Source organism: Cydia splendana, chromosome 3, assembly GCF_910591565.1.
Source record: "Cydia splendana chromosome 3, ilCydSple1.2, whole genome shotgun sequence".
Taxonomy (NCBI): Eukaryota; Metazoa; Arthropoda; class Insecta; order Lepidoptera; family Tortricidae; genus Cydia; species Cydia splendana.
The window spans coordinates 3,669,227-3,687,345 of NC_085962.1; the positions used below are offsets into that span (position 1 = coordinate 3,669,227).

General features: G+C 35.8%; 1 protein-coding gene across 1 annotated transcript in view; it reads left to right on the forward strand.

Moving 5' to 3' along the window:
* The window catches only part of LOC134806438 (uncharacterized), an 81,995-nt gene that overhangs the window by 4,285 nt on the left and 59,591 nt on the right, over positions 1 to 18,119 (forward strand). The window contains exon 2 of the mRNA XM_063779717.1: positions 7,620 to 7,718. Coding sequence (XP_063635787.1) covers positions 7,620 to 7,718 — 99 coding nt within the window. The remainder of the gene's footprint in view (positions 1 to 7,619; positions 7,719 to 18,119) is intronic.

The following is an 18,119-nucleotide window of genomic DNA, read 5'->3' on the forward strand; positions in this document are numbered from 1 at the left end:
AGGTCATTTTAAAAAACACCATGTATATAGCGGCCAAACAAATTTCTTTTGAAAAATCCTTCTTGTATCGCCGTAGTCGCGTAACACGCGGATAGATAGAATCCAGGGCGATTGTAGATTCGTAGTTCGAATTACCTACCAGATAAATTAATGTTTTATCGGGTGCATGCAAGCAAAGCCGGGTGCAAAAGCTAACAGTGTGTATATATTTGAAATGTGCTAATTGAGCTCTTTCAAATGATATACAACACGTCATCATTACTTATTTTTATTTTTTTGGTTCGTGACTTTATGACCTCTAGAGGGCGCCGTGTTCATTTTTTTGTGACGTCATATAGCCTATAACCAGCGGACGATTAAGACGATTCGAATGACACGTCGTTTGTCAAATTTCAATGAGTACTTTAGAAGTTATGAGGGAACAGATGAACATACATACATACAAACAATATACATACATACATACCCACAAACATACCGGTCAAAATCATAACCCTCCTTTTGCGTTGCCGTAGTCGGGTAAAAATATTTAAAACTCAGCTCCTGTTTCGACTTAACGCAAACGCGTAAGTACGTCACGTCACGCTATCGAATGAAATTTACACTAGGGATACAGGGAAATCTGAAAACCGTTTCGTCACCGTTAGGTAAGTCATCATCATCATCATCATCTCAGCCATAAGACGTGCACTGCTGAATATAGGCCTCCCCCTTGACATAGGCCTCCCCCTTGACATAGGCCTCCCCCTTGTTAGGTAGGTATTTTATTTATATTTCCCGATGATTTTAAAAGGTTACTTTGGATTACATCTCAAAAAGGTATATTAAGGTTTTTCTACAGCCATGCGGCAACCAGCGCCGGTAGGACGGTCGCATTTTTACCACTTGTCACCATGCCTGTCACGTTCTAACAAGTATGTAAGTGCGAAAGTGACAGGCGATAAAAATGGAATCAGCAGCCCGCAGAGCAACGCAATTTATCAAGGAAATTGACAATGACATCGATCGCATGAACGCTGTCTTCTGTGCATACCTATAAAGGTGGAATTTCAACGTATATTCCTTTTATGGGTTAACAGGCGTTTTATAGGATAAAGTGACAGGGCATTAATCAAGCCGGGGGTAACCGCAAATCCCTCATTTGGCTTTTGTTTACAGTATTCCTATAAACGTCAAATTGGAAAAGTTGTAGATTGTAGATTCGATAGCGTGACGTAAATCTAATTTTTTATGGGATTTTCAGTTTCCAACACGTCCCGCTTGGCGCGCTGTTCAAAATCCCATACAAAACTCGTACCGACACGCTATCGAATGAAATTTACACTAGGAGTTCAGTAAATTGAGGAATTCAGGGACAGGGAAAAAGAAAAGACTGCCATTTCATCAGAGTAATATTTGATTTATAAAATTACCGATCATTTAAAGTTAAAAGCGACAATTCTGCTGTCTTGCGTTGTCTTCCAAATATTTAACGAGTAATGAAGCAGATTTTTCCCTGATATTATTTCTATAAAAGGAAATTCCTTTTTATCTTTCAAAATCTTCGAGTCCCAGGATTGTTAAAAATATTTGATTGACATCACCTGAAATCTTTTGCTCATTTTATGATGAAAACGCTCTAATAACATTGATTTTGGTTTGTACAATCAATTGTACATATTCTATTCTGACAGGTACCCTCTTCTTCGTTAATTGACGTCGTTTTGTCATTTGCAGATACTTTAGAGAGTTTTAGCGAAAAGTAAGAGTGCCATAAGAAAAGACGTGTGCAATAATAGTAGATTGTGTCACAAGAGAGCAAAATGACATATATTTATATATATATACTTACGGCGTGGGCATACATTGAATCCTGAGCGTAGTGAGGGACTCAAGTGTTAACGCCCAAGGTGGAATCCACGTAGGTAATCGATTATAAAGTAATTGTTATCGATTATGTGCAAACTATTTTCATATGTCATTGTGATATTTCCTACCGGCAATAAAATTTCCTAGAACAGAAAAGTACCACTTTGATCCTAGCAGTCAAGAAAAAGCCATTTTGCTGAATAGGTTAAATAAAAAAAATAAAAAAAAATATATATGTATATTGTTTCCTAAGTACCCACAACACAAGACTTTTTGAGCTAGGAAGGAGGAGTAGGGTAAGTAAACAATTTTAACAAGCATATTTACCCCGCCATTGGCCCATTAACTTGTTTACTTACCTTAGCGAAGGACACGGATTCTCAAAATATTTACTTCTAACTTTATAATTTCAGGGAATTTGTGCCGAATTTTGATTTGCTAGCTTTAATTTGACAATGTTGTTTATGTAGCAATTTTCGTACATTTAAGTTATTGATGTTTGAAAATGTCTGTGGAGACTGAAGGAATGTATTGGTAATTTTTGGCAATGGTTTTCAGTAGGGACTTGACTTAAAAAACTACGAATTAGTGGTGGCACAGACAGAAAAATAAATATGGAAAATGATATACGAAAAAAAATAGTCTAACGATACCAAAAACTGAGTACCTACACAGTAAAATCACATATTTAAATAATATTTTTTCCATGTTAAAATACAAATGTCAAAATTTCACGGCCTAGGCTATTACAAATTTAAATAATAAGTTTTTACGAACCCGACAAGGACCACTTTTCCTTGGATAAGGTCGACGTATCCCAAATGCACTCTTGTGCTTCCAAATGAAGTTAACACTCTTCTTGGTTCAGGGGCTACTACCACCTACATATGATGCGCAATAGCATCAAAGGTTCTTTGTCCTTAATTATTGTAAAAGCAGTATGTGTCACATGGTAGCAAAATTATATTCCTCACTACGTTCAGGATTCTATTTTAGAATCCCTTCTTTGTTCAGAATTCAATGTACGTCTTCGCTGTAAATATGTCATGTTGCTCCCTTGTTACACAATATACTGGTTACAATACGTTACGGACGTTAGTGAATAATTTAATTTTATTGTACAGTCGAATAGTTTAATTTTAATTTTATTTTATTGTAATTTTATGGAAGTTATTTCTGGAATAAAACAATTTCATTTCATTTCATTTCAATACTTTTCACAGAATTACTACCCTCGTTTTTTGTTCAGAGATAAATACGTGCACGTGCATGTGATGCGGGATGGCATCAAAGCGTTCATTTTCCTTAATTGGTGTGAAATGGGACTTAAAGAGAGCGGAAAGCGACCAAGTTTGTCAAAGCAGGTGGAGAGCCATAGATCACCTCATATAGATTCCGTTTCAAAAAGCGTTTAGAATAAGAATATGAATAATATTTATTTAAAAGAAAAAACCTTGTTTACTCATCTTCTTCGCGTGCTGTCTGCTATCGCAGTTTGGCACTCATTATAGCAATCTGAACCTTCGACACAGCAGCTCGGAAAAGTGACCGTGTATTTTTTTTGGAACCATTGGCGCAGATTTCTAAGCCACGATATTCTTATTCCTCCGACAATTCTTTTACCGTGAATCTTCCTTTGCATTGTTATCAACTATAATAACTGGTACTTTTGACTTCTTAATGAGAAAAAAGAGTTAAAAGCGACGAATGAGTTTGTAGACAGTCTTACTTTATAGACGGTCTTCTCCACCTTGCCCTTAGTATAGGGAAGCACCAATCTGTGGTGAACGCGAGTTGTTTGAGATGCTCCATCTACAGTAAAGTGATCTGTGGAAACGCTAATTACAGAGTAGGCCAAGCTCCAAAACGTAGCTTCAGTCGACCTGAAAAGAAGTATTTTGCTTCACTTTTCTTGCTAGAGGATTTTTAACTTTTAAATTCATCTCTTTTTAGTCGCTGTTGTGCTGTCTGCTAGCAAAAAATACAAAAGTGACTTTTGACACTTTTGACACTGACAGATTCGATCCATATCGTATCGAGATCTAATTTTTGACGTTTATTAAAATTAGAAGCAGGCCGTTAGTATGCCCTGTCTCAGCTTTAATTTTGTCTAATAAAAAATAAAATACTAAAACTAAATATTTTCGCAATTAATTTCTTGGGGTTAGATATGAGGATATTGGGTATTAATTGAGGTATATTTTACAAAAAATAATTCAACGGTTTCGTATCTAACTTGGTATGTTTTGAAAATTATTTTTATTTTAATTGAATGCTAGTGACGGAAATATAATAATGTGATATATTTTTAGAACCGGATCAAAATGCCCTTTCATTTAATACCACACACGATAGGTTTCCGAACAATTTTTTTTCCATACAAAAAAAAAGATGACGTCATAACTCCTTTCCGTTTGTTTTATTTTTTTTGGTGCTACGGGTCTAATTGATTCAAATGGCCTAAAGATTAATCGTGCCGATTTTCATACCTTTAACACCATTTGCAGCTGATTCCGTAATATCAGGCTGTACCGCTATCACTATCATAAAAACCCCTTTATCATTCCTTATCTCATAAAACATCTTCAACTTTAAATAACTTCTGAAAGTAACGTTGTAACGTTGTAAAATATTTCCATATTTCTCGGACAAAATAAAAGATGTATAATATAAAAATGTTTTCTTTCTATCTCTCCAAAAATGAGTAGCCTCTTAAAAGGGACAGTCACTTGTAAAAGAGGTCCGGTATCGGACCTTAGATAAGTGTATTATTTATTTTTGTAACTAGATTGATCTCGTCCTACGATAATATGGAAAGAGAATATCCTAAGAATATAACAATAAAAAAGAAGAAAAGAGGATATTGAATTTTAAAATACTGGGCATTGAACTTTATCCGGCCCCGATTTAAGGTACCATTCGGGTTAAGATTACACAAACATTACTGCTGCAGTATTGCGGCGCGACACTGGTTAGGTATATCTAGTTGTTAAACTTTAGCGGGCGAGATCAAATAGTATATATAGCGTGGTACGGGCATGTGATGTGGAGGGATGAAACGCGAAAGATATTAGAAATGAAGGTGGAGGGATGTAAGAAGAAAGGAAAACCAAGGAAAAGGTGGATGGATTGTGTGACAGATTATAGGAAAATAAAGCAGGTGAATGATGAGATGACGAACGACAGTGAGGTATGGAAGAAGAAACACGCTGGTTCCCCAAATGATGGGAAAAGGGCCAGCAAATGATTGATGACACGTTGTTCTATCCACTACTATTAAAGGTACTGTTCAAATGCAGACTTCCTCCGCATTACTGCTGCAGTAATGCGGTTGTGGCTCCCGACTGTATTGTTCCTGCAATAGTTGATGTTGCTGCCCAGGCTTTAGACGTTTGCGTCAGCAATGTAGTGCAAAGTCTTTACAGTCGGCAGTGTAAAGGCATGCGACCTAGCAGGGAGGAGGATGAAGATGATTAAATACACTTCTTTGGTCTTCTTTATATTTTTTCATATACTTAAGCTACGTTACAATATTCGACTATACCTAGTCTTAAAATGGCTGCGTCTTCCAATGCCGGCCCGCACACCCGTTCCATCTGACAGCGAGATCAGAGTTTAAATTTAAATATGTAACTGTTGCCAGTCACTGATCAAAAAGGCTGTAAAGATTGCAAACCATTACAGCTTTACCATCGATTTTGTCATTTGAGGCAGTCATTTCACTGGTAACATGCTGGCAGAATTTCCTGGTTTTAAAATATAAATGGCAAATCCCCTATTAAAAACTCGGCGCGGTCGCCAGGCAACAGGGAGCACTTTAGACGGATTTATGCGATATACTCTTGGGACCTCTAGTTATTCCCATTGCTTTCATGATTACAGATATGCAAATTGAGGTAATGGTCTCGGAAAAATCTTGAAAATTTCAAGAAAGATATAAGAACCTTCCATTTTACGTTTCGGAAAGTTTCAATACCCATACAAAAATATGATCGGCACCGATTCATGATCGCAACTTACATGCTAATTCCAACAGAATGATATCTAAAGGATCAGGCCACTTCGAAACCTACACTTGACATCATACCGATATCTGAATAATGTCAGTCAGTTATCAATTATCATTTGCGCGTTCATTCGGACTTGTCCGCACACGTACTTATTAGCGCGAGCAAAACGCACGCACGCGCGAATGATAACTAAAACTGATATCATTTATATAGATATTTATTATCGTTTTTAGTAACAAATATACGTTCGAATTGGCCTGGATGTCATTTAGTTATCGACGTTATCGTGCGTGTGAAAAGTGGAATCTTAAGCGTTGCTTAGGTTTCAAGGCACGAGGCTTGAACAAACTTTGTTACAGAGTGAAACCAAAAAAAAAACAACGGGTTGCACTCCGGGAGTGTCGGCAGAAGTGAAAACTCAATGACATTGTAACTCAAAATATTAATAACAGGCATCTTGTGCAAAATGACTGCAGCACTATGTATAATTGAGGTTAACGCCATCTAGCGTTATTTCGTCGCATTACTTGAAACCCCTAAGCACATCACTGTTAGTACTCGAGATATATTAGTGCCAGTTTGAGGGAAACTCACTAGATGGCATTTAAATCAATAAAGAAAAACTTAATGACATTGTAACAGTGTCCGTCACACGTAACGTCACGTCTTGCGAATCTTACCTGTCGCGAGTTTAACATTTTTTCCCCATCACAAAAAGTGCTCAGCGCCGCTAAAGAAGTTTTCACTTCAAAAATATCTTATGAATTTAAATTAGAAAATACTTGAAGAAAGCATTACAAATCCAAATGAACGTCATTTAATATTTAATACAAGTCATTTTCATGAGCCAGCATGAGAAAAGAAAACCAATGAGCAAAAAAATTTGCATCAAATTACTTTGCCACTCTAATGCTTTATCATGAGTTTTATAATAATAAAGAGAGCTTTTACGAGCTGGTATGTTGAAAAATATTTTTTGCAGAAAACCTTATGCCCTAACCTTGCAAACAATACAAATAACACTCGCAGCCATCGACCCTGGGCATGGTACACTGCGTCCGATTCGCACGTTCGCTCCGAAGTTTGAGCGAGACAACGCAATGCGCGTTTTATAGCGACATCTCGCTCGCGCGTCGGAGCGACGTGTTAATCAGACGCAGTGTGCCATGCCCCTCTCTCCGAAGGCTACTCTACAAGGATGACAGGGGTTTTTACACATGGGGTTAAGAAGGTCGAATTAATATTGTTAAGGGCGGAGAATACGAGATGATCTGGACAAGAATGAAGTGGTCCTTTTTCAATGTCACCTCACATTTTTGATGAATTAGCTGTAAATTTTGACAGCATTTTCTGGTCTATCGGCCCAATTCGAACAATGGTTATAAGATGTCACAGCGATACGATACCGATCTGTCAGAGTAACGTCAGATCAGACTTATAAGCCTCGAATTGGGCTGTATGTATTTATTTCTTAACCTTTTTGTTGTTAAACTTAGGTATTAAAGTAACAATAGGAATGTCGAACTAAAGCCTAGCCAAGGTGACAATCGATTGCACCACGACAACGAAACGCTTTGTGTCTCTTTATCACTCTTCCATATTAGTGCGCCAGGCCAATTGCGTTTTGTTCGCTACGGAGCGTAAGCGATTGGCATGTTGGCTACGCACCACGCGGCACACGCTCACAACATCCTCTCCTGCAATCTTGGATATGGTCTGTTTCTAAAGACGCTGATGAAACTATGTTTGTCTCTTTCACAGATGAAGGCGTGGACCGCGACAGAGCAGGACACCTCGTTGCCCTGCTGCCGCACGCTGCACATCAAGCATGCGGCATATGCCAGCGCACTCTATACATTGGTAAGTCTCATTTTTAACCACCGACGCAAAAAAGGGGTACCTAGGTATAATATGTGGCTTTCCAACACAGAAGGGTCCTTATTGTTAATGTGCAATGAGGACCTTTCCATTAGAAATTCCAACAGAAATTGTGATATTTATATTGCACATGAAGCATAGCCCTTTTCCGTTGAAAAGCCACATATATGTTTGACGCCAATGTCTGTCTGTCTGTGGCATCGTAGCTCAACGGATGGGCTGCTTTAGATTTCTTAGCTCCCTATGTTTTATAGAAATCGATCCAGCAGTTTGAAAGGTACGAGTATCAGCTCTTTTCCGAGATGATGTAAGGCATTTTTGGCATAAATATTTTTGGTATAAATGGGAAAATGTCCCCGACTGCAATTGAAATAAAATACACAGGTACAGTCACGATCCTAAATGAGCATTAAACTTTTGCGTTTGCTGTTTATAACCTTCACTAAACACTTATATTCTAATTTACATTCATTAAGTTGAGTAACTAACACAACTAAAAACTATTTTTGGATTTTCAGTTCGCATTTTCGCAGTCGTGTTTTTTAATTTTTAATTTATTTATTTTAATGAATTAATTTTTTTATTCATGTAGTTATTGTCCCAACTTTTGAAACTGCTACACAATGAAAGGCATTAAAATATGAGTGTGGGATTATGAAACGAGCTCCAAGCAAGTTTCATAGAAACATCACACGAGTGTTCTAATGCCTAATCCATACTCCCATACTAATATTATAAGCGGAAGTCTGTCTGTCTGTCTGTTACCTCTTCACGCTTAAACCGCTGAACCGATTTAGATGAAATTTGGTATAAAGATTGTTTGAGTCCCGAGGAAGGACGTAGGATAGTTTTTATCCCAGAAATCATCCCTTAAAGGGGTGGAATTTTGTATGGGGACTTAACAATAACTGCACAACAAACTTTGTCAATAGGAACTGTCCCGCCCGCGCGGTGTAGCACCGGCGCTGGTGCATGATTTAGTTGAAATTTGGTATAGAGATAGTTTGAGTCCCGGGGAAGGACAATGGGTAGTTATCATTCAAGAAATCACCCTTTGACGGGGTGAAAAGGGGGGTTGAAGTATGTATGGGGAATCAACAAAACGTAGATTGAATAAAAATAGCTACCTACCTAAATTAATAATTCCACGTTGACGAAGTCGCGGGCAAAAGCTATGTAAATATTTGCAAGAGCAGACTCCAACCAAAACCTTGAAAAGAAGAAAGTGCAACGGCCTTATCACATCATGATTAAATAAAAGCTTGTAATGGTTGTAACTTGGCTAAACCCCTGGTATGTTATGTAAAGTACCGGTCTTATTACTTTCCCAAGCATCCGTAAAATACTTCACACCGCATTTCACCAAAAATTCTCGAGTGCCACATACCAAGCGTTCCGGAAATTTCAACTTTAAGCTTGAACGATTCGGCCGCCGCGATAATTGTACATACCTGGATATTTAAATGTAGGTATAGAGTCTGGCTAGCCAAATTTTTTTGACAGATATTTCCTTGTTGCATCACCAATTGTCTATGATTTAAAAAAAAGTTAAAAGTCTGTTGTCAATTGATGTAATTCATTCAAATTGTTCGCGGTTTATAAGGCGTTTATTTTAAATAATATTAATAATAATTATACCGAGCAAATTATTATTTAAGCTCGTTAATAATTACGAGAGTGAAGCGATTGTATAACGAAAAACTGCAATGTTTACAAGTCGTAAACAATTTAGTAGGTTGGTGGTCTATTAATATTTAGATACTTTAAGTACTAGTTCTAATATTTGCCTATAACATAGTACGTATGTCGTATATTTATTAATACCTGAATCTCATAACCAGGACAAGTGTGTAAAGAAACGGATAAACTAGAAGTTCTGGAAAATAATCAATAAAATCAAAACATTGGAACGTAAACATATGACTGTGTTTGTCGTTGACTGTACTTTAAATAGTGGTAGAAATTATGTTAGCTGACTTTGAGTGCACGTCAACGTATATTTAACTTATTTCCTTAGGTACCTTACGTGTGCACAGAAAATCAAAAATATTTTCTAGTATCTAAACCATAATTCCTACTACACAAACTGTGACCAGCCCAAGATTTTTTGAATTTCCCGCCAACAATTTGTGTAATATTTCAGTAGCCAGACTCTAACAGCACAAACGTATTATTTATTTTAAAAGGAAGTCTTAAGGCGACGGTAGCGGTGGGTAAAATATCAGATTCTGTCAATTTACCCCATTTCACACACAAGCGCACTTCACGCACACTACCTCACTTTACTGGGACAGGTCAGTGACCCATCATGTTTTTTTAAGATTGGACTTTTAGTTTAGTATTGACCACTAGCCTCCTTTGAGGGTAAAAGCATTCCATTTAAATATGAAAGAGAAACAATGCATTTAATCTTGCTTTCCTTGTCTGTTCATGTCACACGTGACGTACCTATTTAATTCATTTGATTGTTGACTGTTTTACTACCTACTATTGCTTTGTCGAGATACGCGTTTTGTACAATTAAAGCGAATAAAACAAGATGTCATTAAGTCAGATGTAAAATGTTATTTACTACTCTATACGGTTTTTCATAAGGTGCAAAATCCATTCAATAGGAATTTAAATAAATAAAGTTTCAGCAGGGTGGCAATTCCATTTTGGCGGATAAAGCGAAACAGAATAGTTCTATCGAACCTGCTTACAAATTTTCACGAGAATCAGTTGAGAAATGTGATCTGCAAAGGAGAACATACAAAAGCATTTTTGCCCAAGCTGAAACGGAGACCTTTGCTAACGCTCGGCCAATGATGGTTTAGGTACACCTATAAAAAATGATTGTCCCTGCTGTAATTTTAATATCTTTATATTTCAACCGGTATAGTTTTACCTTCAAAAATAATCGGTATCGCTAAACAATAGCGGTACCTTACTACTTATACGTTCACGAAATCGGTATCTGCATAACTTGATTGTTAGTAAACTAACCTGGAAAATAATCTCAAAATCACCGAAACATTTATGTACAGTCACCTGCAATAATATGTTACGTCATTAGCGCCAACTTTGCCTCCAGGGAAACTTTGCCCAAAACGACAATTTTAAACAAATTCGTTAATGTAGAAAAATTGATAAGAGTTATGGCCACCCTGCTGTTTTTAGTAGAAAATTGGTTATATTTCTGACAAAGTATATGCCAAACTTGTGCATAACTTGACTTGGGAATTTTGAGTTTGAGCGAGTCTAATATAGGGTATATTTCGGCGGGCAAAAAATTGATAAATAATGAATGCAAGTAGAAAAAATTGAGAACCCTTTGACAAATATTTCCGGGTTTCAGTTATAACACATGAAGCATAGATTATGTCTATTGAGATTTAAACTAATAAGGCCTAAATACACAAAAGTTTTAGCGGTGGGCAAAGTAATCCGGTAATTTGGCATCCATACCAACATTGCCCACCACCAAAAACGGATTAGGGTTGTCACTTTCATCTAATTTACCCAACTTCGCAAGTAAAAGAAGGTTATGTTTGTACACTAAAATAAGTTTATAAATATATACTGTATTTAATTTGTCTTATTATCCTTTATTTAGATGTTTTATCCCGTTAACGAATGAAAACACAACAAAAATCATATTTTTGGTCATTAAACTATTGTAACAGATTTTCTCAAAAGTGACAACCCTAGCCTTTGTAAAATGCTTAGGCGAGCCTTATTTGGAAATGGGCAAAAACGGGTAGGCAACATTGCCCAGCAAATTTATTTAAAAGTTTTTACACTTATCGCTAAGTTATTAACAGGGAATGGTAGGATTGCCCAAAACCTTTAAGTGATCCTTAGACATCATCATCATATATACGAGCTGTATTTGAATACCAAATTGACGTGGGCAATGTTGGCGAAAACCCCGGATATTTTTTTATTTGCCCGCCCTCTAAAACGCAAAAAAATGGGTAAAAACACGATAAAAAAATGTTTTCTTCACATAAACTGATGCGTTTGATCACAATGGACGTGCTGAGCAAAAAAAAGTCATATGATGTGATATTTTTTGAGAAATTCGTGTTTAAAAAAAAAAGCGGGCAAAGTTGATGATAATGAGTAATGACGGTACCTACTCTTCGAAGGTCGCAAAAATATGTGACATGCTCTTATGGTTCTACAAATAAGATCGTGTCAGATATTTTTGCGGCCTTCGTTGTGTAACATAAATTGCAGGTGACTGTACATTTGGAATAATTATTTTATTTAGTTTCAACGAAAGTTTCAAGTTTAGTACGAAAATACTTCAGATATGCAATATGCACAAAATGTAGACCTAATCGAAATAAAACATTGCTTTTTATAGTAAATTTATAAAACATTCGATACATAGGTATACATAACAATAAGTTCTTTGTTTGCCAAAAGACAAAACACGGCACAATCTGCTCACTTGTATAATACTATAAACAATAAACTATCAATTTATCACTTGCCGCTATCTAAATGTAAAATTACTGTAAAAAGATGGTTAGAATCCCTTAATTATAATGAAACTGAATTACTTATAAACTGAAACGCACGCACACACACACACACACAAACACACACACACACGCACACACACACACTATCGTATAGTTAATATTAAACAACAATAAATATATTTAATAATTAATAAAAATATAGCATACCTAAGCTGAATTAAAATTATGTACATACATTAATAAAGCGCGGGTTCTCCTGATACAGGTATACATATACTTACAAGGAGGACTCAAGTCTAATTGTATACAAATTGTACTGTTTAACACAATAAACATTTTTCATTTTTTTCATTTTTCATAACCAGGCCACAACGCTATTGGCCTGTAAGCTTCATCTCGGTCTCCAAAGCCGCAAAAACTTGCTAGTACTTAGTGCTGGTCTAGCCTTTATTTTTTCTTGAAGATTTTCAGAGAACAGCACGTACACGCATTATACATATAGACGGAACGAACGGCATAATCATAATAATTTATTCGTCGCAATCCATGGTATTACAGATCTAGTTACAAGACTGTTAATAGGCAATATTTTAATATAAAAGTTCTATAATATAATACAAGATTACAGTTGTCATCAAAATTCATTGACATACAGAAGTCAAATACGTTTTTAAAATGACGCAAAATGATACCAGCATAATAAAAATTGATCCCAATCAGTAAAGATGAGTCTTTAAACTTTTTTCATTTTAAGCGAGTTTTGAAGGAAGATAATATTTAAATTCGACTGTAATCGTATTATTTTAAGATAGTTTACTGCGGTTTTCAACAATAATGACCCGTAAATAACAGCAAATGAAATTTAAATGAGACGCGAGCTGATATTTATGTACCCTATTTTTTGAAATACATTTTATCTACTGGTATGCTTTCTCGTGTGCGTATATGATTTAATGTCAATATAATTGTCAAAAGCAAGAAAATCAAGCTGTCATTTTCATTTGAAGAAGTACACGTGTGCTCCGGTGTAGCCCCAACGGGCATCTGACTTGAAGAAGAATCTTGAGTGATGTCGTCAATGTATGGAAATTGTTCGAAAGTTTACATTTGAGATTGAATTTCTGTGTTGTCTTTGTGAGTAAAAATATAAATCGATAATAAATTGGTAGCTGAATTATCTAGCTTCCAAAATCATACAATAATTCAATTACTGTCAAAGACAAAATTGTTTTGCTTCTGTCTCAAACGGAACTCCATATTTTGATTTTTTGATACTTTTAGTGTCGATTTGTAGAGAATAACAGCAAATTAAAAATATAATGGCATAAAGAGTCGGTACACGGTTTCTTCGTGAATAAATTTACGTGTAATTTAATGCAATCATCAAACATTTATTGAACAAATTATGGTTACAAAGTGAGGTCTAAATCGAAAACGTCATATACCGGCCCCTTAAAAACCAAAACACTACACGTACTAAGTGCACTATGTTTACTTTACGTATTTATATTTATAGGCTGAGAGGGGGTTCTTGCTCTAAATAATTATAATTTAGTGAAATAGTAGATTGTTAACCAAGGGTGGAAAGTGAACCATTTCACCCGAGATATTTTGGCGCTCGAACGAAGAGAGAGCGCCAATAGTTCGAGGGTGAGATGGTTACTTTTACCCGAGTTAAACACTCTGCTTTTCATTTCGACTATGAGGAAAGTCAAACACGAGAAATGTAGGTTTATTATTGGTAAGTATTTATGAAGTTTTTCAAGTTCACTTGATGCTTTGTATTCATCACTGATTTAAGCATAGAGTAATTGCTCCAAAGTGTGGAAGGTTGTAATGATTTAGACATTTCACTGAAAGAAGCCAAAAATACGTTTTCTGACAGCGACTTCACTTTTTTAACGCTTCTCCATTTCATGAAGTGCTCGTATGCCTTTAGGTATCTTTGTTTTGAAGATGCAGGTAAAAGATTATCAATCACTCTTTTTGCTTCTTCTTTAACAGATTCAGGAGTTACATAATTCTATGTTTAAGTCACTCGAATCACTTGAAAGATCAATTTTGAACCAGAGCAAGTAATGTCTCAACAGTTTATTTAGTACCAATACCTATTCCCGCCTTTTCCTAAATAGTTTATTTTTCTATTTTATGAAAATAAAAATATTGCTACTGCCAAAATATTTATTATTGTGCATAAAAATAATACTACTTGTATTTAATATTTAAATGTATAAAATAAACATAAATATTTGTTAATAAATTAATAATATAAATGACAATGAATGTTTATTAAAATATTATCATTACATTACATTCATTCATTCAGTTTCACTTTTTTTTAAGGCGCGTATACATTAAGGCCGTTTCAGAAACATCCCAATTTAAGATTGGATTGTCTATGGTTTTAGATTTCTTTCCGATGAAAATGTAAACGGCACCAATTTCAGTCATGCGGAAGCTAATATGAGATATTTTAACTGTATAATATGGCATATATGGCTGTTAGCCGTTGCTCGAAGTAAAAATAAAAAAAAAAATACTTTCCACCCTAGGGTGGGAAAAGCAATTTTCCACCCGGTTATCAGCCTATGAAAGGTGAACTTCCGAACAGGAGAGATGAAAAATAATAAGTAATAATATATAACATTACATAAGTGACCACAAATTTACTAAAAAAAAACTGATTAAATTAGAAAATAATTAAATTGTATTTGTAAGAAATTTTATGTTTGACATTGTACTATTCAAGAACCAAAAGGCTTTTTTTTTTTGTTTTTTTTTTAATTATTGGTTATATTTAACTCGAAGAGTTGCCAAGCTTACTCGTGAACGGTTTTCGTTTGATGTGATCATTCTATTAAGATATACATACACCTGTGTCGGTACCTATTTGATTTTATCTCTGAGCACGCAATTCCGCAAACAATTGAAATTCACACGCATGGTTGAATTTAATAGCTTTCTCGAATAGCGATTGTAGTTCAAATAGTAGAAACACGTGTAAATTACCTTCGTGAGATTGTTATTATTTTGAATACGCAGTTAATTAATCAGTAATCACCGTGAGCGAAATATATTAATCGATCTCTTCAACTAAATGAAGCGTTTTTATTTATTTATTTATTAGTCAAATAAGTAACACAGCATTACAGTAAACATCTCTTTTGAACATCTCTTGGCGCCTGGCGGCCGTCTTTAAACTCAGCCACCCAGTATTTCATCCATACACAAAAAACAACGGGTTGCACTCCGGGAGTGCCGGCAGAAGTGAAAACTCAATAACATTGCACAGCGCCGCTAAAGAAGTTTTCACTATGTATAATTGAGGTTAACGCCATCTAGCGTTATTTCGTCGCATTACTTGAAACCCCTGAGCAGATCGCTGTTAGTACTCCAGTTATATTATACCAGTTAGAGAGAAACTCACCAGATGGCATTTAAATCAATAAAGAAAAACTTAATGACACGTGACGTTACGTCTTACGCTCTCGCGAGTTTAATATTTTATCCCCATCGCAAAAAGTGCACAGCGCCGCTAAAGAAGTTTTCACTTCAAAAAACCCACATCCCACTCTCAAATCCAAAGACATTAAGTGTAAATTTGTGTAGGACAAATTGTGGGTGTGTCAAATAGAAACCAATTGAGGTTTCGTATAGAACCCCATTCAACTCTATACGGTCCATGCTCTAACTAGTAGAAATCTTTTCACACCTCTTTCGTGACTGGGCATTCGGAAAACTAGTTTCATTTGAGCTTGTTGTGGACTGATGACGGATTGCCTAAATTGCTATTTCTTTACGTTTATTTGGGTTAAATCTTAGTTTCATTCACAACTAACGACCCGCCCCCGGCTTCGCACGGGTTAACAAATTATACACCTAAACCTTCCTCAAGAATCACTCTATTGATAGGTGAAAACCGCATGAAAATCCGTTCAGTAGTTTTTGAGTTTATCGCGAACAAACACACAAACAGACAGGCGCGGTGGGGGGCTTTGTTTTATAAGGTGTAGTTATGATGTACTTAGGCTGCCCACACCACAGTGCCGGTTACCAAAGTGGGTAATACACCTAATCCGTTTCCATAGTGTTATTTCATGAATAGCTATCGCGGTAACCAAAGACAATATTATTTAGCATGACCCAGAATTCGAACAATCAGATATCACAAATCACAACACAACTAAGGTAGGTATTATTGTCGTATCCCACAAATGAGGAAAACATAAATTTCCTCTCCCGTCTCCTGCAGCCGATAACGTAACTAGACGTATTAATTAAGGTAGGCAAGTGAAGCGATGGTTATTACTAAATTGTCGTATCTGAAAGGCCATTTATTATCACATTCCGTGCGTTAGGTATTTAAGGAAAACATCTCCCTTCCGACCTGAGCGAATTGAAAATTCAAAGGAATTTGAAAATTCTATTTTGTAGTTACATAACCTATACCTAGGTGTAAATGTATAAATTAATATATCGTTAGTTTCAAATGGTTTAAATCTTAAAGTAGGTTACTGTTAAATGGGTACAGTCACCCGCAATAGTATGTTACACAACGAAGGCCGCACAAATATCTGACACGGTCTATTTGTAGAGCCATAGGAGAGCGTCACATATTTTTGCGGCCTTCGAAGAGTAGCATATTATTGCAGGTGACTGTACATTAGGTAATAGTACCTACCTAACAGGATTGGACAAAATTAAAAAAAAATTTGATAAACCTCAAAAAATAAGTGATTTTTTTATTTTAACTCGTACAATGTTTGTACACATACGCACTCACTTTTATGTAATCCTCTCTGAAAGACAACATAATGTACTTACAACACACCTTTTGGCATAACCGTGTTTGAGTATTACTTTTACCTTTTTATCTACCACGGTTTAAAAAAAGCTTCTTTTCATAATATCAACCAATACACAACGAATAAAAGCGCCACTTGAAAGCTCATTAAGCGCGTTCTGCTCGTAAATATGTAATAAAAGACCTCTCCCGCAAAACTTGTGACAATGACCACGGGGCGTGCCAATTTTACGAGCCCTGATAACCTATAAAACGGACACGAAACAGGCGGGCCCACTTAACGAACTTGAAGGCTTGCTAAGCCTAAGTGGTAAATAAGTTTTTGGCAAAAATTTCCTTTTTGGTACAAGTTTTATCACTGACTGTTTTTTTTCCACAGGCAACTAATACTCATCGAGACAATTCTAAAAATCCCAAACACAATTAGGTTTCGTTGTTTTAACACAGAGTTCCTATGACCACCTCCTGTCTCCATCAGATCAGCTCGATGGTAAGTACCATAATATTGCATTGTAACCCGACTTACAAATGTATGCAAATTCCAGCTTCATAGGAAGTCGGGAAGTGGATCATATCATATCATATCATATCATTTATTCAGTAATAGTTATACATTGTCATTTATATATACAATTCACTTAATGAACTAAGGATAATATAGAATTAACAAAAAAAATAACATGTCAATTTGCATAAAAGAAATGAGAAATGTTATTTGAAAGTTTGACCCGTACGCTCCGTGATTGTTACGCCATTTAGGGTTCTAGCTAATTTGGATATTCCATAGCGTAATAGTATAGCGTAAGTATAGAACAACCAATTTAGCTAGGACCATAAACGGCGTAACAATCGCGGAGCGTGATGATGGTACATTGTAAGTATTAACTTGCAATTAAATATGTAAATATTCCGTACACTTCAACAAAGACTTTTTTTATAACTTTACCGAATCGTAAAATCAGAATACCGCCCCTACTTCCAATAGAGGTCAAATAAATCCGCAGTGAAAATAACTAATCTTAAGACGAAGATGGACCCGCGCGAAATCGCCTTTTCAGACAAACGTCGTAGTCCTCATTTCCTCCCTGGATATTAACATTATTGAAA